The sequence below is a fragment of the Rhinoderma darwinii genome, chromosome 12, assembly GCF_050947455.1.
Source record: "Rhinoderma darwinii isolate aRhiDar2 chromosome 12, aRhiDar2.hap1, whole genome shotgun sequence".
In the NCBI taxonomy this organism is placed as follows: Eukaryota; Metazoa; Chordata; class Amphibia; order Anura; family Rhinodermatidae; genus Rhinoderma; species Rhinoderma darwinii.
In genome coordinates, this window is record NC_134698.1 from 3,456,106 (window position 1) to 3,479,221 (window position 23,116).

The 23,116-nt window shown below is 43.5% G+C and overlaps 2 protein-coding genes across 5 annotated transcripts in view; both read right to left on the reverse strand.

The window, feature by feature from the left end:
* DUSP23 (dual specificity phosphatase 23) overlaps positions 1 to 23,116 on the reverse strand; it is a 395,843-nt gene that overhangs the window by 207,911 nt on the left and 164,816 nt on the right. The gene's annotated exons all lie outside the window — the stretch shown is intronic.
* SEMA6C (semaphorin 6C) overlaps positions 1 to 23,116 on the reverse strand; it is a 167,231-nt gene that overhangs the window by 8,983 nt on the left and 135,132 nt on the right. For 2 of the 4 annotated variants that reach the window (XM_075844749.1, XM_075844747.1), the window contains exons 7-18: positions 19,485 to 19,586; positions 18,799 to 18,889; positions 14,409 to 14,531; positions 12,947 to 13,035; positions 9,380 to 9,597; positions 7,385 to 7,516; positions 6,059 to 6,214; positions 5,698 to 5,871; positions 5,479 to 5,616; positions 3,938 to 4,015; positions 2,847 to 2,899; positions 545 to 580 (exon numbers count right to left, since the gene is read on the reverse strand). In XM_075844749.1, coding sequence (XP_075700864.1) covers positions 545 to 580; positions 2,847 to 2,899; positions 3,938 to 4,015; positions 5,479 to 5,616; positions 5,698 to 5,871; positions 6,059 to 6,214; positions 7,385 to 7,516; positions 9,380 to 9,597; positions 12,947 to 13,035; positions 14,409 to 14,531; positions 18,799 to 18,889; positions 19,485 to 19,586 — 1,390 coding nt within the window. Of the gene's footprint in view, positions 1 to 529; positions 581 to 2,846; positions 2,900 to 3,937; positions 4,016 to 5,478; positions 5,617 to 5,697; positions 5,872 to 6,058; positions 6,215 to 7,384; positions 7,517 to 9,379; positions 9,598 to 12,946; positions 13,036 to 14,408; positions 14,532 to 18,798; positions 18,890 to 19,484; positions 19,587 to 23,116 lie in introns of all 4 variants that reach the window. The other 2 variants (XM_075844748.1, XM_075844746.1) reach the window with 1 other exon arrangement.

Genomic DNA, 23,116 nt, shown 5'->3' on the forward strand with positions numbered 1-23,116 from the left:
TTTTTTCTCATTGATTCTGTATGAAATTGGATAAATTCTGAGGTATTGGATATATACTGAGGTACAGTATGGGACCTTATTATGGTTCCAAACATCATAAATACGTAATTTGGTCGTGGATATGAGGTCTCATACTAGTAAGAAGGCCAATGGGATGACTGGTGCCATGCTGCTCATAATAGTTACCAGGTGGGTAATTATTAAAATTTTTGTAAACGTTTTTTCTGTGGAAATCTCATAAAAAGCAACACTGGTCTTTGTACATCAACTTTTTGGATCATATTTGGTCTTCAACATTGAGTTTAACTAAAAAAAAACATGACCAGTTTGACCAGGACGCATTTTGGTGTCATCAAATGGGGTCATGTCCACTTTAATTAACTCGTTGGACAGTTTTGGGGAATTCTGGGTAATAAGAATGACTGTGAAAGACCATTTGATAGGCGTGAAGCAGTCAGCTTTGAAAAGGACGGGTTATGGGCAAGAAAAGGTGATGGGAGGATGGAGAAGGAAAGGACAAAGAAGTTACCATAAGAAGAGTCACCTTCTATGTCTGTACTTCCTGACGCGGTGACCACATCTGTAATGGAGACAAAACCGATACCGATAAACAATGGATTAGATCATCGATTTAGCAATCCATTCACAATGGCTCAATAGGGCGATAGTCATCCAATGGCCATGGACAGGTTTATACCAGTTATGGGAGGTGATTTTAATAAAATATAAAAATGCTACATTAATTTTTACATAAATTTTTCAAATTTTTTATGCACAAAAATAAATTCCAAATCCAAAGGGAAAATGCATAGATCGAAAAAAATAATATAATTTAGTGGTGAAAAGGTCATAAACATCATAGAATAAAAATCACAAGATGATCACAGACTCTGATTGAGAACCTCGTGGCTCTTTGTTCGCTCCCGATGCACAATAATAAACAGAATCACAACGTTCGTGGGGTTTACAGAAGGACGCGTCTCGCAACTTTACCGAAGTCAATAAGCTCAGTGTGATTCAGGAGCCGGTCGTGAACAATTATCCACTGTAGTGAACTCATGATCCACTCTGAGGTTACACAACACATCACAATCTTCAAGACTACAATATGTCCTTTACGGTATTTAGAGTTTTTAAAGATTAGTCTTTTTTAGGACAATTTTCATTTCGCCAATCTTTGAGTAAGCAGGGTAGAGGCCTAGGGGGTGTCTATATTTTCTAGCTCTGACCTAAGCTGAGGTCACGTCTTGATTTCCATATCACACTACTTTATTATCGTTACCCTTGAATCCGACATATGCAGTCAGTGGTGCCTTTGGTGCTGCTGTGGTCACAAATGGTTGCAGGTAGAAAATGGGACAATGACATGCCGCAAATTAATAATGCCATTGACATTGACAAGGGTCCCCTGTATCTAATGCATTAAAATAATCTCCTTTAAGGCCTTGTTTTTGCCCCAGTCTGCCTAAGCTTTATCTGAAAAGGCCACACCCCCTTTTAAACAAACCCCACCCTTTTCCAAACAAACCCCACCCCTTTTCAAACAAACTCCACCTCTTTTCAAATCCAAGAGTCAGTACTAACAAATCTATTTGGTTTCTCATGCCATAAGGTGGCCATACAAATTACATAACGGTAGGCTCAACAGCTATTCCTCCCGACCCCATAAACATGGCCGATTGACTGAACGCGCATGTTTGTTTTATTAGGAAGAGGGGCGCACGCCACTGACAGACACCTCTGTCCCCTGTGGTAACAAAGGATCCTTCTTTTTCCCAACATCTGCAGTCAGTGGAGATTCGGAGGCCCCCATACAAATCAGATCGTCGATCGATCCCGACAAAATCGGTGGATTTGGCCAAGCTTTGTCTAATGATAACCACCCAAATTTTTTAATGTGGAATTCACCTTTAAGAACATCTTGGACTGAGACCACCACTTTTAATCTCATGTTCTCCTCTATATCAGCCTCAGAATAGACCAGAAAGAAGATGCTTGATATTAAAAAACAGACAAAGCTCCGAAGCTCAAAGTAAAAAAATTAACGTAGCCGTATTGATGGAAATAAATAAAGGCAACATCGGACTAGAGAACAATAACTACAAGTCACCATTTGTCTTGTAAATGTCAGAACTCATAATGGGATCTTTACTTTCCGGTATGGTTTGGCGGTATAGATTTACTTTATTAATACAGTCTTGTAATGCGTCCAGAAGGCTTCGAATGTAATGAAATATGAGATAAGATATCAGACTTGAGAGAGTACAATCCGCGAGTGAATATACAGACAGCTTTATCCCATCTTCCTCGCCGTGGAGTTTAAAAGGCCTGTCTGAGAAGCCAGCCTCAGAGGCCTCCTGCCGAGACAGGACTATCTGTAGGACACACATTGTATGAGCGATAAATTCGGCCAATTCCTATAAAACATCTCCTTCATGTTCTTCAAACAATCTCCAAACCCCCATGAATTCTTCTCATTACAACTGCCATATCAACTATTTTCTGAAACCAAGTCCAACCCAACATCCTCGTCTGTTTTTGGACAACCTATCCTGCCACCTTACAACCAAGCACCTTGGGTGGTGGGTCGTTCTTCTCTTTTTGGGCTCCATTGTTTACTAGGTCCCTGTGCATGCTGATAATTTATATGGAAGAGTTTGGACAAGAGGTTTAATTGTTTCGTTTTAGGTCTATCACTAATCGGGGTCAACCAGTCTAATATTCAGGTCTGATGCAAGGTAGCTACGAACTCGACGAACATGTAGGCCCCATGGTAATGTAGATGTCTGTCCTTGGACTATATCTAGTATTTGAAAGAGAAATATTTTTGACAGTGTCCTGCTTACCGTGACAGTTTCCTCGATATTTAGGTTGCTCGATATCTTGTTCAAATCCAACCCTAGAAGAAATCGAAAAAAAACCACCATCAATATAAAAACACCACAACCTTCTTAAGAGTACAACATTGATGCCTTTGAACTTTGTTGCTGAAGAACACTTTGGAGAAGACCATCCTTGACCAAATCAAGACCCACCTTCCAGAAACTGACCAGACTAAAGTTTTATCAAGACATTTTAGGAGAAGATGGAAAGATGATTATGCTCAATACAGCCAAAAAAGATGAAGAGGTCAACCAACAACAAGATGGATGGAGAAAATGACGAAGATGAGAACCTGAAGACTCAAGGCAAGACAGGACATTCTGAAGACTATTCTGACTATTCATATGTTCCTCATCGTCATGAGACAAAATCGTCATTACGCCCTGTTTACTGTACGATGTTGGCAGCCAATTTGTGGGCTTGACCAACATACATGAAGCAAAAAGACTGTATTGGATTCTGGTGATGACGGTCTCATCTCAACCGTCCACAGCAGTGATTCCAAACCCTGTTATCATGGACGAATCCCTGACATTTTTGGGCACTACTAGGGAACCCCTACTTTGTTTCCTACCTGAAAGAAGCTTGGAGTAGTGGGGTATGGCTTGTACAATTCTTGCCCAACGCTTTATTCCGGCCCAGATCTGTTGACTGCTTTGCCAAGGACCTTCGAGCAGTAGTCCATCCCTATTGTTAAAGTATCGGCTCTAATTGCTGCTTTCTTCTGAGGAACCCCTTCCCATGTTCCAAGGAAGCCTGGTTGGGAAACACTGTTCGACAGTGTGACTATCGGCACCATGAAGTATATGCCAATGGAATGGTCTTCTCCATAAAATATAGGCCAGGAGGAGAAAATCCAGATCCCTTTATATTTATTTGAACAGATTTTTCATATTTTAGCTGCATTTAATTAGATCTTAGGGGACAGTCTATATGATGCAACTCCTCATAAAATGTTAATCCAGTTTGCCAAATGAGATTGGTGGTATAGTGCGCCCATCCCACCACCCGCAGTACAGACCGAGCCGGTTATGTAACTTTTATAATATATTACCTTATGTCACCTCGATAATTGGCGCAGTTCCCTGATTTTAACCACACGCAGTAAGGGTCTCTTGATGCCAGGCAGCTTCTGTAAGAAGAAAAATAATTGACTTTGTATAGTATAACTTTTTATGACGGGGTATATGTCATTTTTGTACTGTTTGCTACCCACACTCGGGACCAGTCATGCTTGGAGTCGAGAAGAAGAACCAAGCCTTGAGATTAGCCCTGAACATTAACCATTCATATCAAAAACCATCTACATCCACAGATATCCTTACATCGGGGCCCCTGTAGGCACCACGGTAGGTTGGCAGCCTTCCAGAGATCTGAGGCTTGAGTAGGATGCACTTGGCAAGCTTTTTCTAGCCTTCAATTCTCTCTTGGCTCCACACACAATAAGGAGCCGGCAAATTAAAGCTTTTCCCTTCCCACCACCGTAGAAGCGGCGGGCAACCTGGGACCCCTTCAAACATTATTGCACGGCTCGTAATACTGATGACTTTGTGGTAGGGTTATTCAGTCTGGTGTATTTTCCCGCCGGGGTGGGGGTTTGTCTCGTTGAGGGGCATACGGGGAATGAATGACAAGCCGCGAATTGTAAGCCGCTTTGTTCTTGAGATGCGCACATGTGATGTGACTTTATTAATGAGATTATTACTGAGCTGGTTAATTTTACTTAGAACAGAAGGGATTTTGTTTTTCAACTGCTTCCAAAATTGGCGGGTACAATAGATGTGAAGCGATTGTTGAAATGAATATGGTCTACTTGTACAGCAGGAGCCGCTGTTCTCTTTCTTCTCCCCGTCTTGTTCAATTCCTTTGATTGATGGAGTCCTTTTTACGTGCAACATGTAACGTTCCGGCAAGGGAATTGGTGGAACTTTTTGTTTTTTATGGTGTGCAGGCAAAGCAGGCTCTGTTCACACCTACGTTGTGATTTCAGTTTATAATAAAAGCCACAACGCTTTGCTGGATCAGTCATACGATGGAAACCAACAACGCCGGAGGAACACCATTGATTGACATTAGGGTCCATTGGGTTCCGCCGTGGTATCCGTTGTATTCAGTGATATTCTTCAAATCTGCAATGGAGGCTCCGAATGGTCAATGGAAACCACAACTCTTTGCCGAATGCTTCGTTCGATGGATACCAATGACATCTGAAGGACCCCCTTGACTTACAATGGGGTTTGTCAAGTTCCGTTGTGGTGTTTGGGAAAAATAGAGATACATTGAGCACTATTCGACCAGTGAAATTGGACAAAATCTGCGTTAGCGACTCCGAACTAAATCTCCGATGCAGATGTGAATAGAGCCTAACCTATACAGAAGAAACCCTATGGAGTCTGGGACCAGGCCACTCAGAAGGCAGCCAGTATTTTGGCTCAGATGTGTGCATTAATGGGCAGGGTCGATATAAAAATCAAAAAGATCCCCTGCTCTTGGCAAGCCCACCACCCTTGTAGATGTCCTCAATTTCATGCTGATAAAAATATTGTGATATTTCCAACAAATTCATATTGAGAGAACCCTACAGATGTTACCTACCTTCTGCAGGTCCCATACAATTCACATCGGCTGAGAGGAACACGAATGATACAGCTTGAAAAGGCAACAAACAGGGCATGATTGTCTCGATCCAACTGCAGTCCTAGAATCCTCCCATCGTCCATCTTCCCACCGCACCTATGTTATAGAATATTTTATTGTATGGTATTGCTTATATAATCCCAGCACCAAGAACTGAAGTGAAAGTCTAGACCTTACCGGTCTTGGTTGTAGACATTGATCTCTTCCAGGAGGACAGTTTCCACTGTGGAGTTCTCCGTAGTTCCTGTGAGAACCTTAAGTAATTTCCCATCTTCAGATCCCAAGAACAAAATGGTGTAATTTCCATAAGGTCCAGCCGATGTGTCTGCAGCTATCTGCATCAGTTTATACCTGGAAAATGAGAACGGGAAGGGTTGAAATGAAAGAAATGGACCTGTATTGAGATACCGTCAATGTTCTGGACTCAAAGTACTATAGTCTTTCAAAACAAAAAATCCTGTGCTGCTTTTTTACATCTTCTATGTAAGACGTCACCTATTGTCTGGGAACATAAAAAGGTCTTGCTCAACTGCTGTACCTGCTGGTTGTTTTTGTAAACCATGGTGTCTCGGTTATGGAAGGAACAGCCTCATCCAAGAGAGGGAAAGATTTGATGAAGGAAAGGGTCTCATCTGGAAACTCATTAGATGCTTTGTAGGAAGCACCATTGCCAGAACCTGCACAACATCCGGGCCTGGAGGAGGGAAAGAGAAAGGTTAAGCCATAAGCCACAAACTTCAAGCTATATATCTTCTTCAACCATCAAGCTATGGATCTCCTTGAAGCCTCAAGCCTTGGATCTTCTCGAAGCCTCAACATATAAATCTCTTTGAAACCTCAAGCTACGAATCTCTTCAAAGTCTCAAGTTATGGATCTTGTCGAAGACCTTAAAGCTATGGATCTCGTCGAAGCCTCAAGCTATGGATCTTGTCGAAGACCTTAAAGCTATGGATCTTGTCTAAGCCTCAAGCTATGGATCTTGTCGAAGCCTCAAGCTATGGATCTTGTCGAAGACCTTAAAGCTATGGATCTTGTCTAAGCCTCAAGCTATGGATCTTGTCGAAGACCTTAAAGCTATGGATCTTGTCTAAGCCTCAAGCTATGGATCTTGTCGAAGCCTCAAGCTATGGATCTTGTCGAAGACCTTAAAGCTATGGATCTTGTCTAAGCCTCAAGCTATGGATCTTGTCGAAGCCTCAAGCTATGGATCTTGTCGAAGACCTTAAAGCTATGGATCTTGTCAAAGCCTCAATCTATGGATTTCTTTAAAGCCTCAAGCTATGGAATTCCTTGAAGCCTCAAGCCTTGGATCTTCTTGAAGCCTCAACATATAAATCTCTCTGAAGCTTCAAGCTATGGATATTCTTGAAACCTCAAGCCATAATTCTCTTCAAAGCCTCAAGTTATGGATCGTGTCGAAGACCTTAAAGCTATGGATCTCGTCTAGGCCTCAAGCTATGGATCTTCTCGAAGCCGCAAGCTATAGATGTTCTCAAAGCTTCAAGCTATGGATTTCTTTAAATCCTCAAGCTATGGATCTTGTCAAAGACCTTAAAGCTATGGATCTTGTCGAAGCCTCAAGCTATGGATCTCTTTAAAGCCTCAAGCTATGAATTTTCTCGAAGCCAAAGCTATGGATCTCCTCGAAACCTCAAGCCTTGGATCTTTTCAAAGCCTCAACATATAAATCTGTTTGAAGCTTCATGCTATGGATATTCTTGAAGCCTCAAACTTCGAAACCTCAAGTTATGGATCTCCTTGAGGCGTCAAGCCATGGAACTCTTTAAAGCCCCAAGGTGTGAAAATCCTCAAAGCCTCAAGCTATATATTTTCTTGTTTATAGAGGTCTGAGGCAGAAGTTACCTGGGTACTGGAACCTTATCATCTGCAATTGGGGTCCAAGCAGATTCAGTGGTCTTTTGCTCTTTGAACTTCCCGTTAAAAACATTCTCAATCTCATCCATGTAGAAAGCACACACGCCAGATCCAGTGATGCTAGACAAAAAAAAAATGTTATTCCAATTCGAGCTTATGGGACCCTCCAAGACAACCCAGCTTATTATCACAATGCTTGAATAGAATGATCATAGTATGATTACCTAATGGGTATTTATGGGTTAATGAGACGGCCAGGAGGAATTAATGTGTTAATGAAGGAAATAGACCCACTTTTTTTTCGCAGCAGAATACCAATATACACTCAAACTGCTCAACAGAGACACAGAACTTAAATAATGGATCCATCATCAGCAGCCTGTTGATGGTTTCCAAGTGGAAACAGCCAAAAAGGTGCTGAAGATTTTGCCACATTTTCAAATTGAGACCAGGACACACACGGGCTCTACCTTTATGAATGTTACCGTAGTCTACAAAATGGCTGCCTGTATCGTCACCCGCTTCCTGACTCCTATGCAGAAATATTTCTCAATAAGTATTTCCGTCCCGATTCTGAGTGGCGGTATTTATGTCTCACTTTATTTGCTGCCTTCCCTGGATGCCCATACGCATGACGCCACGTAGACGCTAATGTGCCTCCTGTCCAATAATTACGCGTCCCGGAGGATCAATTCCCTTTACGAGACGAAACTTTCGCTGCCATGGAAAACATTGATATAAATGGATTTATTCCCAGCAGCCTCTGGGATGAAGTCTGCGGCCGTGAGAGAAGGCCGGGCACCTCGCAGTGATGTATTGTCCTCCATTACCTGCGGTTTCCTTCTTTATAACCTGTAATTTATCGTCCCATCTTTATTACGTTTTGTCTGGCAGCCGCAGAGCCGGCGTTAAATCTTCTTCTGAACTTTCCCAGCCACTTAATTTCTGTTTCACGGCCCTACTGGGCATCTCCGTACGGCTCTGTTTTGCTTACCCAATCCACTAATAGGGTCTGTATAGAGCTTCATTTTTCCTGGACGATTTCGTATTACGTGCGGTCATTTTTGGCGGCTTCCTATGCACTCATTACAAGCCCTTCGGGGAGTATTCATTAATATATAATATCCAGGCCGCAGATGCCCGGAGGAAGAGCAGGTCCGATTGCGTCATCAGCTCTTAACAGATATTATAATTCCATAGTATGGATCTACATTAGTAACTTTGCTTTACTTTTGAGCTATTTCATGGTTTCGTCTCTATTTACAGCCAAAGCTAAAGTAAAAAAATCTTGCTGGTTGCCCCTGGAAACAGACTACAGACTACTCTGAAGACAGTCATGTGACTTAACAGCTTAACTAACTGGGCTCCCACAATTCACTGCTCTGTGGTACCAGGAAACCAGCAGGATTCTGAATCCAGCTCTGGATGTGACTGGAGTATAACAAATTATGGGCCATAATAAGCTAAGAATTTGGAAAGATACTGAATATTTCGTGTAGATTTCATCTGTTGTGTAATATTGGTAAAAGGTGGAGATTCTCTTTAATGCCCTGTTCACACTGAGGTTTTTTTTGCCGCGGAAACCGCATCGGAAACTGCGTAAAAAAACAGTCGAAATCGCCTTCAATTGATTTCAATGGGAGGCGTTTTTTCCCGCAAGTGGAGAAAAAACGCTCGCGGGGAAAAGAAGCGACATGCCCTTTCTTTTCCGTTTCCGCCTCTGACCTCCCATTAACAACAGTGGGAGGCAGAGAAATCGTTTTTTTGCCCGCGGCGCTCAGCGGTCTCGGCTGAAAAACGCATCGAAAAACGCGGCATACGGCGTGCAGGCAGGTCAAAGTCTGTCTCAAAATTCATGATGGAATTTTGAGGCTGATTTTTCTGCCGGCAAAAAACTCTGTGTGAACAAGGCCTAATACATCGATAAGCAGGCTTAGATTACCCATAGTGCACCGAGCCATCTGCCATGCAGCCTTAGCTTACCTATTGGCTTGGGTGCCAAACACTCCGATGATGGCGGGCCGGTTATTGATGGTGAGGATGTCACTCATGGACTGGAGGACGTCGAAGTAGAAGAAGGAGTCACCGGGGACCGAGCAGTTGAGACGAGCCTTGAGGAAGGAGGTCCAGTACTTCTCCAGAACCCGAGGTGACCCTCCCATATCGTTCTTACAGACCCGGGCCACCCGAGAGAAAGTCACCTGAAAGACATTATGGATATGTAGGTAAAATTAAGGGATAACTCCACCCAAAATGTTTCCCCAAGAGCCAGTGACCAGGATCCATCAGACGAGACGATCGAGATATATTCTAATCTTCCAGGACTTGGGTTTGGGCAGGCATAACTTTTTGTCAATGAACACCACCTATAATAATAACATCATTGGGTGGTTTGAGAGCTGGAAACTCCATTAAGAAAGAAGCCACGCCACCTGTAAAGTGCTCTGATCCCACCGGTACTGGTCCCAGATTTCTAGAACTCCTTAGGGTCTACAATTTACCAGTCCCGAAGGGACTGTTAAAGGTCAATCTGAGCCCTGGCCCCTTTCTTGTTGGTGGCTCTAGCTTCTGGAGCCCTATTGATGATGTCAGAAGATAAAGGTGGACTTCTCCTTTAAAGAGGACCTAGAGGTTCCACTAGAAATAATGTGGAGTTGAGAGGACTCTTAGTTGCGGGTTGTCCAACTTACCTTCTGGGTCTACACGGCAACAACGCCTTGTTCCTTGTTAAGGACGACCCAAAGACATGGTAGGTTGTCCCGTGAGCACCACATAGGTTGGTGTGTAGCCATAGCCCAATGGTAGCCAAACCTCTGGCAGCATTCCCATCATCCTTTGCCCGACAAGATAATATCATTGTATACCCAAGCCATAGATGGGCTGTGGTGGCCTCAGGAGGTGTGGGTTGTGGATTTCTAAATATGTCAGGGCCAATTTTATAGAAAACGGGGCCTTGGGTAATAAGCAAAGTACAGCCCATTGCCGTTTTAGACTGGTTTTCTCATTAATCAGCCAAAATAATACCGCCATATAGTGCCAAGATATTACCGCCATATAGTGCCAAATTAATACCGCCATATAGTGCCAAAATAATACCGCCATAATAGTGCCAAAATAATACCGCCATATAGTACCAAAATAATACCGCCATAAAAATACCAAAATAATACCGCCATATAGTGCTAAAATAATACCGCCATATAGTGCCAAAATAATACCGCCATAATAGTGCCAAAATAATACCGCCATAATAGTGCCAAAATAATACCGCCATATAGTGCCAAAATAATACCGCCATGTAGTGCCAAAATAATACCGCCATATAGTGCCAAAATAATACCGCCATATAGTGCCAAATTAATACCGCCATGTACTTTCTATAGAGTGTTTCCCTTTATATTCTCCCAAAAGAGTTAAAGTTTCTTGAGACCTGGTGATATCAGAGAATGGCCGAGGGTCTGAGCCGCTGATAGGAAATTATTTTACTATAATTCAGGAGGAACAGAAAGAAGACGGGTCACGTAGGCGAGTGCATATTCCGGACAATGGCTGCGCCAAATACAAAGGGACAGGCCAACGCGAGGGAGCAGGCGGCAAATTGAAGAAATGGAAGAGAATCAGAGAGTAAATGGAATCTAAAGGCAGAAGAAAAGGATCCGGGTCAGGAGAGAAATGACTGCGGCGGCCGCTGAATGGAGCCCCATTAGCCCCGGGATGAATGGAGACATTATATGTGTCCTCTGAGAGGTGAGACCGCAGCCCTACACGAGACGTTCCAGCCGCACCGCCGCCACATTACAATTATCACTTTAACTACGGACGAGTGCCCCCCGTACCAGCTGGAGAGGTGCGGGTACAGACCAGCGCCAGAGCACGGGTCACACCTGGAGGATAGAGACACGGTTCACAAGAGCAGAGCCAAACCCATCTGGTTTATAAACGCCTAATATTGGGAGATTCTGGGTGAAGGCGATGTATCTAAGCCTATTGTGTGATACTGCTGCTGAGCTGTGTATCTAAGCCTATTGTGTGATACTGCTGCTGAGCTGTGTATCTAAGCCTATTGTGTGATACTGCTGCTGAGCTGTGTATCTAAGCCTATTGTGTGATACTGCTGCTGAGCTGTGTATCTAAGCCTATTGTGTGATACTGCTGCTGAGCTGTGTATCTAAGCCTATTGTGTGATACTGCTGCTGATCCGTGTATCTAATCCTATCATGTGTGATACTGTCTGCTGAGCTGTGTATCTAATCCTATCATGTGTGATACTGTCTGCTGAGCTGTGTATCTAATCCTATCATGTGTGATACTGTCTGCTGAGCTGTGTATCTAATCCTATCATGTGTGATACTGTCTGCTGAGCTGTGTATCTAATCCTATCATGTGTGATACTGTCTGCTGAGCTGTGTATATAATCCTATCATGTATGATACGGTCTGCTGAGCTGTGTATCTAATCCTATCATGTGTGATACAGTCTGCTGAGCTGTGTATCTAATCCTATCTTGTGTGATACTGCTGCTGAGCCCCTGTATCTAATCCTATCCTGTGTGATACTGTCTGCTGAGCTATGTATCTAAGCCTATCATGTGTGATACTGTCTGCTGAGCTGTGTATCTAATCCTATCATGTGTAATACTGTCTGCTGAGCTATGTATCTAAGCCTATCCTGTGTGATACTGTCTGCTGAGCTGTGTATCTAAGCCTATCCTGTGTGATACTGTCTGCTGAGCTGTGTATCTAAGCCTATCCTGTGTGATACTGTCTGCTGAGCTGTGTATCTAAGCCTATCATGTGTGATATGGTCTGCTGAGCTATGTATCTAAGCCTATCCTGTGTAATACTGTCTGCTGAGCTATGTATCTAAGCCTATCATGTGTGATATGGTCTGCTGAGCTGTGTATCTAAGCCTCTCATGTGTGATACTGCTGATCCGGACATTTCCATGGGTGAATATTTGTGCCTGCAGCAGTGTCGGGGGATTAGGAGCATTGCCCCCTGTGTAGTATATATATATATATATACACATACAGTATATAGAATTCTCCGTCATCTCTGGATTGGACAGAGGACATTGACTCTGTGTCTTGCTGATAATGAGGATGATGAGTCGCGCCGCTGTGTTTCCCGGTGCAGATAGTCGCGTCGCCCTTTGGTGGCCGGGAGATGATGGGATAAGTTGTATCTCGCGGCAGCGGTTACGATTATCAGCGCGGCCCAGCAGCGGCAGCTCAGATGGGGATTTGTAATTTGCTTGTAATTGGTTGGAGGGGCTGGAGCGGAGATAAGAGAGGCCTCTGCCAGCATGGTGACATGAGGACGGCACGGTGACGTCACCGCTCGTGTCCCCCCTGCAGCTGCGCTGAGTCGTGCCGCTGACAGCTCAGTAACCAGATGACTGTATCACATAATTATTCATTAACCTCAGAGCCTCAATGGCCGCCAGAGCAGAGAATAATTCTCCAGCTTTACTCTAGGAAGCCGCCAATCAGGCGCCAATTACACATACATCATGCAGCAACGGAATCGCCATGTTATGGTATCAGCCTACCTTCCCCAGGGTGGTGTACTCCATGGAGATCTCCCGAAAAAAGAAATAGACGTAATTTCCGTATTCAACTGCGTGGATAAAATGAGGCTCTGTAAAGGAAAAATGTAGGATTACTGTGAGGAAGGAAAGTAAATGCAGTGCCCTCTAGTGGTCACATTATCATGAAACCATAAAAATGTATGTACAGTGCCCTCTAGTGGTCACATTATCATGAAACCATAAAAATGTATGTACAGTGCCCTCTAGTGGTCACATTATCATGAAACCATTAAAATTTATGTACAGCGCCCTCTAGTGGTAAAATTATCATGAAATAATTAAACCGTATGTACAGTGCCCTCTAGTGGTCAAATTACTATCAAACCATCAAAACTTATGTACAGTGTCCCCTAGTGTTAAAATCATTAAAGTTTTAAAAATGATGTACAGTGCCTTCTACTGGTCACATTATCATCAAACCATTACAACTTATGTAAAGTACCATCCAGTGGTCACATTATCATTAAACCATAAAAGCCTATGTACAGTGCCCTCTAGTGGTCAAATTATCATGAAACCATTAAAACGTATGTACAGTGCCCTCTAGTGGTCAAATTATCATGAAATCATTAACACGTATTCCCAGTGCCCCCTAGTGGTTACATTATTTTACAAGTATTAAGAATTGCTAATAGTGACCCCTATTACTAGCATCATACCATTATACAGAGTTAAGAGCAGTGACCTTTAGTGGTCATGGTATCAAAAAATTCTTACATGTATATGTAAAGTTCCCCCTAGTGGTCACATTAGCATAAAAAAAATATTTAAAAAAATCCTACAGTGTTCACAAGAGGTCCAACTATTCTTATTTACTTAAAGTGCCCCTCAGGGAAACACACAGTGATTGCTCACCACAGCGACCCCTTGTAGTCACATCATAAAATTAGTCAGAGTTCCTTATAGTGCCCCTTGTGGTCACATGACCCTCCAAAATTAGTCAGATTATTCTACAATTATTCTGAATTACTCACAGTGACCCCCTAGTAGTAGCATCGTCAGTACATAGTTCAGAACGACTTATAGTGCCCCCTAGTAGTCATATAGCAATGAAATCATTCAGAATATAGCGACCCCTGGTGGTCACATTTCCGTAAAATTGTATGTCAAGTTGTCTGTGAGTTAAACACATCAGAATCAGTTTGTTACAATGTATCAGTAATGGTAAAAATGTATCAGTCGGGAGTCCACACTGTTTAGCGCACAGAGGATTATCTAGACTGGATGCAACTGTCACGAACCCTCAGCTGTGACAAGTATGAGATTAGTAGAGTTCCAGCCTCTGGATGTCAATAATGAATATTCCTATTTACTAAGAGCAAGCAGAGATCTTGAAAACGACTATAAGTATTGGCGAAGTCTCCTTTAAATGTACAGCCGTATCATTTAATGACGTTTTTGCCGGCGCCGGAGCCGTCCTCACCTCTCAGCCATTTGGAGTCATACTTGACGGTGCGGAGAACGGGACTTTTTTCCCCCAGGCTGCGGTATATGACGGCGTCACTGGCTTGGAAATCGGCCACGGTCGCAGAATACAGATTTCCATCTAGACGGGAAGAAAAGAGAAGAGGGTGGGGGAGGGGTGAGCGGACCAGGCAAGTAATCCAAACAGTAGACGTTCGCCGCCGCCGGTGCTTGTACGACTAAGTCAATTAGTCAGAGTCTCGCTGAGCGCGGCGGCTGTCTGTGCGAGCGCGGGCTGCCGCTAACAGCCGGCCCGTGTATTATTAGCACGCTCCGCTGTTATTAATAGAGATTGGTCTATAATCAGGGGGTGATACACGGAAACGCTGCGCAATACGATCATCCCCTCCGAAGACCGCCGCTCCCGCTCCTTATCTGAGGATACCTGCAGAGCATTGCTACCAGCGGCAGCTCGGACTCTGCAGACTATTACACCCGCCAGGCTGCAGCAAAGGGATTAGAAGGATTTCCCTTAAAGTCCTTGAGTCGTCGTCTCCGGTCACGTTATTTTAGTGTCTGGTTCTGGGAACGTTATGTGGCCGCCATTATAGCGCCAGTGGGGGGTGTCACCCAGCTTTCCCAGACCCCTGAATGACTACGAAACCGGAGAGCGGGACTGAAAAGTGATTCAGAAGTCACATAGAATACCTATAGTCATAATACCGTCCACACATGTAATATATCCGGTGTATCTAAGCCTATCATGTGTGATACGGTCTGCTGAGCTGTGTATCTAATCCTATCATGTGTGATACTGTCTGCTGAGCTGTGTATCTAATCCTATTATGTGTGATACTGTCTGCTGAGCCATGTATCTAATCCTATCATGTGTGATACTGTCTGCTGAGCCGAGGTATCTAATCCTATCATGTGTGATACTGTCTGCTGAGCTGTATATCTAATCCTATCATGTGTGATACTGTCTGCTGAGCGGTGTATCTAATCCTATCATGTGTGATACTGTCTGCTGAGCTGTGTATCTAATCCTATCATGTGTGATACTGTCTGCTGAGCTGCGTATCTAATCCTATCATGTGTGATACTGTCTGCTGAGCTGTGTATCTAATCCTATCATGTGTGATACTGTCTGCTGAGCTGTGTATCTAATCCTATCCTGTGTGATACTGTCTGCTGAGCTGTGTATGTAATCCTATCATGTGTGATACTGTCTGCTGAGCTGCGTATCTAATCCTATCATGTGTGATACTGTCTGCTGAGCTGTGTATCTAATCCTATCATGTGTGATACTGTCTGCTGAGCTGTGTATCTAATCCTATCATGTGTGATACTGTCTGCTGAGCCATTGTATCTAATCCTATCATGTGTGATACTGTCTGCTGAGCTGTGTATCTAATCCTATCATGTGTGATACTGTCTGCTGAGCTGTGTATCTAATCCTATCATGTGTGATACTGTCTGCTGAGCTGTGTATCTAATCCTATCATGTGTGATACTGTCTGCTGAGCTGTGTATCTAATCCTATCATGTGTGATACTGTCTGCTGAGCTGTGTATCTAATCCTATCATGTGTGATACTGTCTGCTGAGCCATTGTATCTAATCCTATCATGTGTGATACTGTCTGCTGAGCTGCGTATCTAATCCTATCATGTGTGATACTGTCTGCTGAGCTGCGTATCTAATCCTATCATGTGTGCTACTGTCTGCTGAGCTGTGTATCTAATCCTATCATGTGTGATACTGTCTGCTGAGCTGTGTATCTAATCCTATCATGTGTGATACTGTCTGCTGAGCTGTGTATCTAATCCTATCATGTGTGATACTGTCTGCTGAGCTGCGTATCTAACCCTATCATGTGTGATACTGTCTGCTGAGCTGTGTATCTAATCCTATCATGCGTGATACTGTCTGCTGAGCTGTGTATCTAATCCTATCATGTGTGATACTGTCTGCTGAGCTGGTGTATCTAATCCTATCGTGTGATACTGTCTGCTGAGCTGTGTATCTAATCCTATCATGCGTGATACTGTCTGCTGAGCTGTGTATCTAATCCTATCATGTGTGATACTGTCTGCTGAGCTGGTGTATCTAATCCTATCATGTGTGATACTGTCTGCTGAGCTGTGTATCTAATCCTGTCATGTGTGATACTGTCTGCTGAGCTGTGTATCTAATCCTATCATGCGTGATACTGTCTGCTGAGCTGTGTATCTAATCCTATCATGTGTGATACTGTCTGCTGAGCTGCGTATCTAATCCTATCATGTGTGATACTGTCTGCTGAGCTGTGTATCTAATCCTAGCATGTGTGATACTGTCTGCTGAGCCATGTATCTAATCCTATCATGTGTGATACTGCCTGCTGAGCCACTGTATCTAATCCTATCATGTGTGATACTGACTGCTGAGCTGTGTATCTAATCCTATCATGTGTGATACAGTCTGCTGAGCTGCTGTATCTAATCCTATCATGTGTGATACTGTCTGATGAGCTGTGTATCTAATCCTCTTATGTGTGATACGTTCCCATCATGCTTTGTGTGTATTGTTCCTCCAGTGATGGTGTCTTATTAGCTTCTACATCCAGGAATAAATCAGTTTAGCAATTTGTAAATAATTAATAAAGATAATGAAGCACCAGAGCCGCTAATAATACAGACAGGAGGCGCGTGTTCAGCTCTGCTGCATCCCATAGTAACCAAGCAAACCACACACTACATCACCCATTATCCTGTACCCCAAGTGTCATTATCCTGTACCCCAAGTGTCAGTGTCATTATCCTGTACCCCAAGTGTCAGCGTATCATTATCCTGTACCCCAAGTGTCATTATCCTGTACCCCAAGTGTCAGTGTCATTATCCTGTACCCCAAGTGTCAGTGTATCATTATCCTGTACCCCAAGTGTCAGCGTATAATTATCCTGTACCCCAAGTGTCAGTGTATCATTATCCTGTACCCCAAGTGTCAGTGTATCATTATCCTGTACCCCAAGTGTCAGTGTATCATTATCCTGTACCCCAAGTGCCAGTGTATCATTATCCTGTACCCCAAGTGTCAGTGTATCATTATCCTGTACCCCAAGTGTCAGTGTATCATTATCCTGTACCCCAAGTGTCAGTGTGTCATTATCCTGTACCCCAAGTGTCAGTGTCATTATCCTGTACCCCAAGTGTCAGTGTCATTATCCTGTACCCCAAGTGTCAGTGTCATTATCCTGTACCCCAAGTGTCAGTGTATCATTATCCTGTACCCCAAGTGTCAATGTATCATTATCCTGTACCCCAAGTGTCAGTCTATCATTATCCTGTACCCCAAGTGTCAGTGTATCATTATCTTGTACCCCAAGTGTCAGTGTGTCATTATCCTGTACCCCAAGTGTCAGCGTCTCATTATCCTGTACCCCAAGTGTCAGTGTATCATTATCTTGTACCCCAAGTGTCAGTGTATCATTATCCTGTACCCCAAGTGTCAATGTATCATTATCCTGTACCCCAAGTGTCAGTGTATCATTATCCTGTACCCCAAGTGTCAGTGTATCATTATCCTGTACCCCAAGTGTCAGTGTATCATTATCTTGTACCCCAAGTGTCAGTGTGTCATTATCCTGTACCCCAAGTGTCAGCGTCTCATTATCCTGTACCCCAAGTGTCAGTGTATCATTATCTTGTACCCCAAGTGTCAGTGTATCATTATCCTGTACCCCAAGTGTCAATGTATCATTATCCTGTACCCCAAGTGTCAGTCTATCATTATCCTGTACCCCAAGTGTCAGTGTATCATTATCTTGTACCCCAAGTGTCAGCGTATCATTATCCTGTACCCCAAGTGTCAATGTATCATTATCCTGTACCCCAAGTGTCAGTCTATCATTATCCTGTACCCCAAGTGTCAGTGTATCATTATCCTGTACCCCAAGTGTCATTATCCTGTACCCCAAATGTCACTGTGTCATGTGGGGTGTCTCTAGAATGACGGGTGGGGTTAGATGATGTCACATGGGTATAATCTATGGTTTCGGGGTGTCACGTCTGTGCACAGTCTCTGGTGATAGCGCCCCCTATCTGGAGATGGAGTAATTCCAGTTATTTTGGGGTACACACATGTATAATGGAGTTGTGTAGATTTCCCCGCTAGGCGCTGGGCGGGGAGGGATTATTGTGGATTACGGCTCTCCTCAGGACTAATCCCCATTAAGTCGTGCAGCGTCTTTATTGAAAACATATTTGTGCTCCTGGTGAATTAATGGCAGAAACTCCGAGACGTGCCCCACATGTGCCAACTGCACCCACCAAAGGTAAACTGTGGCACGTGGCGGGCGACCACACGGGCATACTCTGACCCGTGGTCTCGACCTGCAGAGATTAACCCACATTGGGTCCAATTCTTACCTGCAAACAGGGCTACGTTGGCTTGCTTGGCATCAAAGGGGCAACGCGCTTGACCGTTAAACTCTTCCCCTTCCTGTTCCAGGGTCTTGATCTGGCGGAGAATTACATAGAAGGGTCATAAATTAAATAAGAATACCTCAAATACAATATGAAGGATGAACCCCATGGGCCACAAGCACTGATAGTGTAAACCACTGGATGAGTGTTACCGAAAAACTTCAAGAAGAACAACCAAAGGCGTCATATAAAAGCCCCTTTACTGCACATTAAACACGTGAAACCCTTTTTTCTCTATCTTATTCCTACGCGGAGATATCATTGATTGAAGTTCGATAACTGATTCCACATGATAACACTTCCTGTCTTTGCTTGTCAGTTCAGACTTGTCATATGGACGTTGCAGGGTCCAAACGTCCTTGAATAGCGGCAGTTATTACCTGAACATGGATGTAGCTGCTGCTGGAATACACACTATGTCCCGATTGCGGGAAGGAAGTGTTGTCATAGGGTCACAAACGGTGCATTAGGTATGAATCTTCAACCCAAAATATCTCCGCATTGGAATAAGATAGAGAAAAAAGGTTTTCACAGCTTTAATGTGCAGCAAAGGGGCTTTCATGTCAGACATTCGGGACTTCTGGAAGAGTTAAGCCCGAAATAATATCGCTCCATCCCGTATTTCTCACCTTATAGTTGCGGCACGTGGGGTTGAATGAGTTGGTGCCGCAGGCAATGAGGGTCTGGTCGTTCTTGGGGACCAGCACTTTAATATAATTGTAGCATTCGTCCTGCGATAGACAATAACAAACGTCAGGAATAATTTATATCATAACAATGGCGGCCGTCACTCAGCTTTCCTAGAAACAGATAAAATATTTCTTCGTCTAGCGCGGCGTTGTCTGGCATATGGCGGTAACGGTGGCGATACCAGGGTCTGTAAGTTCTTTGGAGGGGACTAATCCGGGAGCCGCCACTTATGCGATGCCAATTTACTCCGCACAATAAGGCATTTTCCAGGCGGTGGCGCTCGGGGGAGGGGGTAGGCGTCCATCACTTTTGAAGTCTTGAAAGCTTTTACCGCCGAACATTTTTTGTGATTGATAAATTGTCTATAATCGTCGCCTATTCCCTGGCATCGTCCTTTCTTGTCAAGTTTGTGTTTTTTTTTTTGTTATATCTGTTCCTGGGAAAGCTGGGTGACAACAATACAGCTCCAAAATGGAGTTGTCACCCAGCTTTCCTGGGCTCCTGAAAAGTTCATAGGCCTTATTATGCGGTAATACACCAACAGCCCCCATACAGCAACGCAGCTAGGCAGAGCTGCCATTCAGGGCTCTGGGAAAGTTGAGTGATGGGATATGAAAGTTTAGCGGTGGTGAGGTAGATTGAATGCTATGTGACAGCTCCGCGACAAACTTTTCTCAAAGGCATCTTGCGGTCGGTATTTATATCGTCCTGCCGCCAATAATTTTGATTTATCCTTGTTGAGCACCTTGAGGATAAAAATCGATAAATTGTATCTAGTGTGAGCCGCCCGATAGGTAATGTGATGGAAAGCTCGTCCAATCAATGTAAGCCAATCACATTCTGACAGGGCTGATTGTTGATAAAACACCGCCTGCCCCTCTCCCCAAAAAATAAAGTTTACTCTATTGCCCGACGCAAGGTAATTTCTGAAAATATATACAATTATCACTATGTTTTTCCATGTCTTATACTGATGAGAGCTAAAAAGGCCGGCACAGTACAGAGAGCAGAAACCATAACCATTGCCTTATACTGATGAGAGCTAAAAAGACTGACAGTGCAGAGAGTAGAAACCATAATCATCGCCTTATACTGATGAGAGCTAAAAAGACTGACAGTGCAGAGAGTAGAAACCATAATCATCGCCTTATACTGATGAGAGCTAAAAAGACTGACAGTGCAGAGAGTAGAAACCATAATCATTGCCTTATACTGATGAGAGCTAAAAAGACTGACAGTACAGAGGACAGAAACCATAATCATCGCCTTATACTGATGAGATCTAAAAAGACTGACACAGTGCAGAGAGTAGAAACCATAATCATCGCCTTATACTGATGAGAGCTAAAAAGACTGGCACAGTACAGAGAGTAGAAACCATAATCATCGCCTTATACTGATGAGATAAAAAGACTGACACAGTGCAGAGAGTAGAAACCATAATCATCGCCTTATACTGAGGAGATAAAAAGACTGACAGTACAGAGGACAGAAACCATAATCATCGCCTATACTGATGAGAGCTAAAAAGACTGACACAGTGCAGAGAGTAGAAACCATAATCATCGCCTTATACTGATGAGATAAAAAGACTGACACAGTGCAGAGAGCAGAAACCATAATCATCGCCTTATACTGAGGAGATAAAAAGACTGACAGTACAGAGGACAGAAACCATAATCATCGCCTATACTGATGAGATAAAAAGACTGACACAGTGCAGAGAGCAGAAACCATAATCATCGCCTTATACTGAGGAGAGCTAAAAAGGCCGGCACAGTACAGAGAGTAGAAACCATAATCATCGCCTTATACTGAGGAGATAAAAAGACTGACAGTACAGAGGACAGAAACCATAATCATCGCCTATACTGATGAGAGCTAAAAAGACTGACACAGTACAGAGAGTAGAAACCATAATCATCGCCTTATACTGATGAGATAAAAAGACTGACACAGTGCAGAGAGCAGAAACCATAATCATCGCCTTATACTGAGGAGAGCTAAAAAGGCCGGCACAGTACAGAGAGTAGAAACCATAATCATCGCCTTATACTGAGGAGATAAAAAGACTGACAGTACAGAGGACAGAAACCATAATCATCGCCTATACTGATGAGAGCTAAAAAGACTGACACAGTACAGAGAGTAGAAACCATAATCATCGCCTTATACTGATGAGATAAAAAGACTGACACAGTGCAGAGAGCAGAAACCATAATCATCGCCTTATACTGAGGAGATAAAAAGACTGACAGTACAGAGGACAGAAACCATAATCATCGCCTATACTGATGAGATAAAAAGACTGACACAGTGCAGAGAGCAGAAACCATAATCATCGCCTTATACTGAGGAGAGCTAAAAAGGCCGGCACAGTACAGAGAGTAGAAACCATAATCATCGCCTTATACTGAGGAGATAAAAAGACTGACAGTACAGAGGACAGAAACCATAATCATCGCCTATACTGATGAGAGCTAAAAAGACTGACACAGTACAGAGAGTAGAAACCATAATCATCGCCTTATACTGATGAGATAAAAAGACTGACACAGTGCAGAGAGCAGAAACCATAATCATCGCCTTATACTGAGGAGAGCTAAAAAGGCCGGCACAGTACAGAGAGTAGAAACCATAATCATCGCCTTATACTGAGGAGAGCTAAAAAGGCCGGCACAGTGCAGAGAGCAGAAACCATAATCATCGCCTTATACTGAGGAGAGCTAAAAAGGCCGGCACAGTACAGAGAGCAGAAACCATAATCATCGCCTTATACTGAGGAGACCTAAAAAGGCCGGCACAGTACAGAGAGTAGAAACCATAATCATCGCCTTATACTGATGAGAGCTAAAAAGGCCGGCACAGTACAGAGAGCAGAAACCATATTCAGATTAGAACTAAAAAAGGCCGGCATAGAAAAAGATAGCAGAAGCCATAATCATTGCCTCGTACTGATGAGGTCTCAAAGGCCGGCAACACTGGAATCATCTTCCACCTAACGATCATCATTAATGACCATTATGTCTATGACCAGCTTTCCACAGCTAATCTACATTCTAGAGAATCGGTCAGTTGTATCTCGCGACGTTTCGTTCAGGCTCACAAAATGCCCTACTGTTCTCCACGCAAGCAGCAGGCGCTGTTTATTCTTAAATATTCCGCGATTTTGCCCGACTTTTTGGACTTTGTCATATCGACACCACCTCAAAACCTGGAATTTACAACCCGCAGGTGGAATCAACCGTCTATTGTCTGAAAGAAAAATTTTTGCGAATTATTCTGGGGACCGTTTTTCTATAATAAACCCATTCATACACAAGCTGGGCAGTCAAACCAATACTCCATTAAATCCGCGTCTGCCATTGAGCGCTCGTCTGTATTGCTCCGTAGCCATTGTGTAAACGTTTGCCGCCTGCAACACCTTCACCGGCAATTTATCCTGGACTAAAATGGCTTGTAAGAAAGCTCTGCAGCGAAAAGCCAATTTTTATGCTATTCGCATTGGCGTCCAAAGTGTCGCAGCTTGACTGCTGTCCACTTAGCTGGGTCCCTGCACTTTTAACTCCGG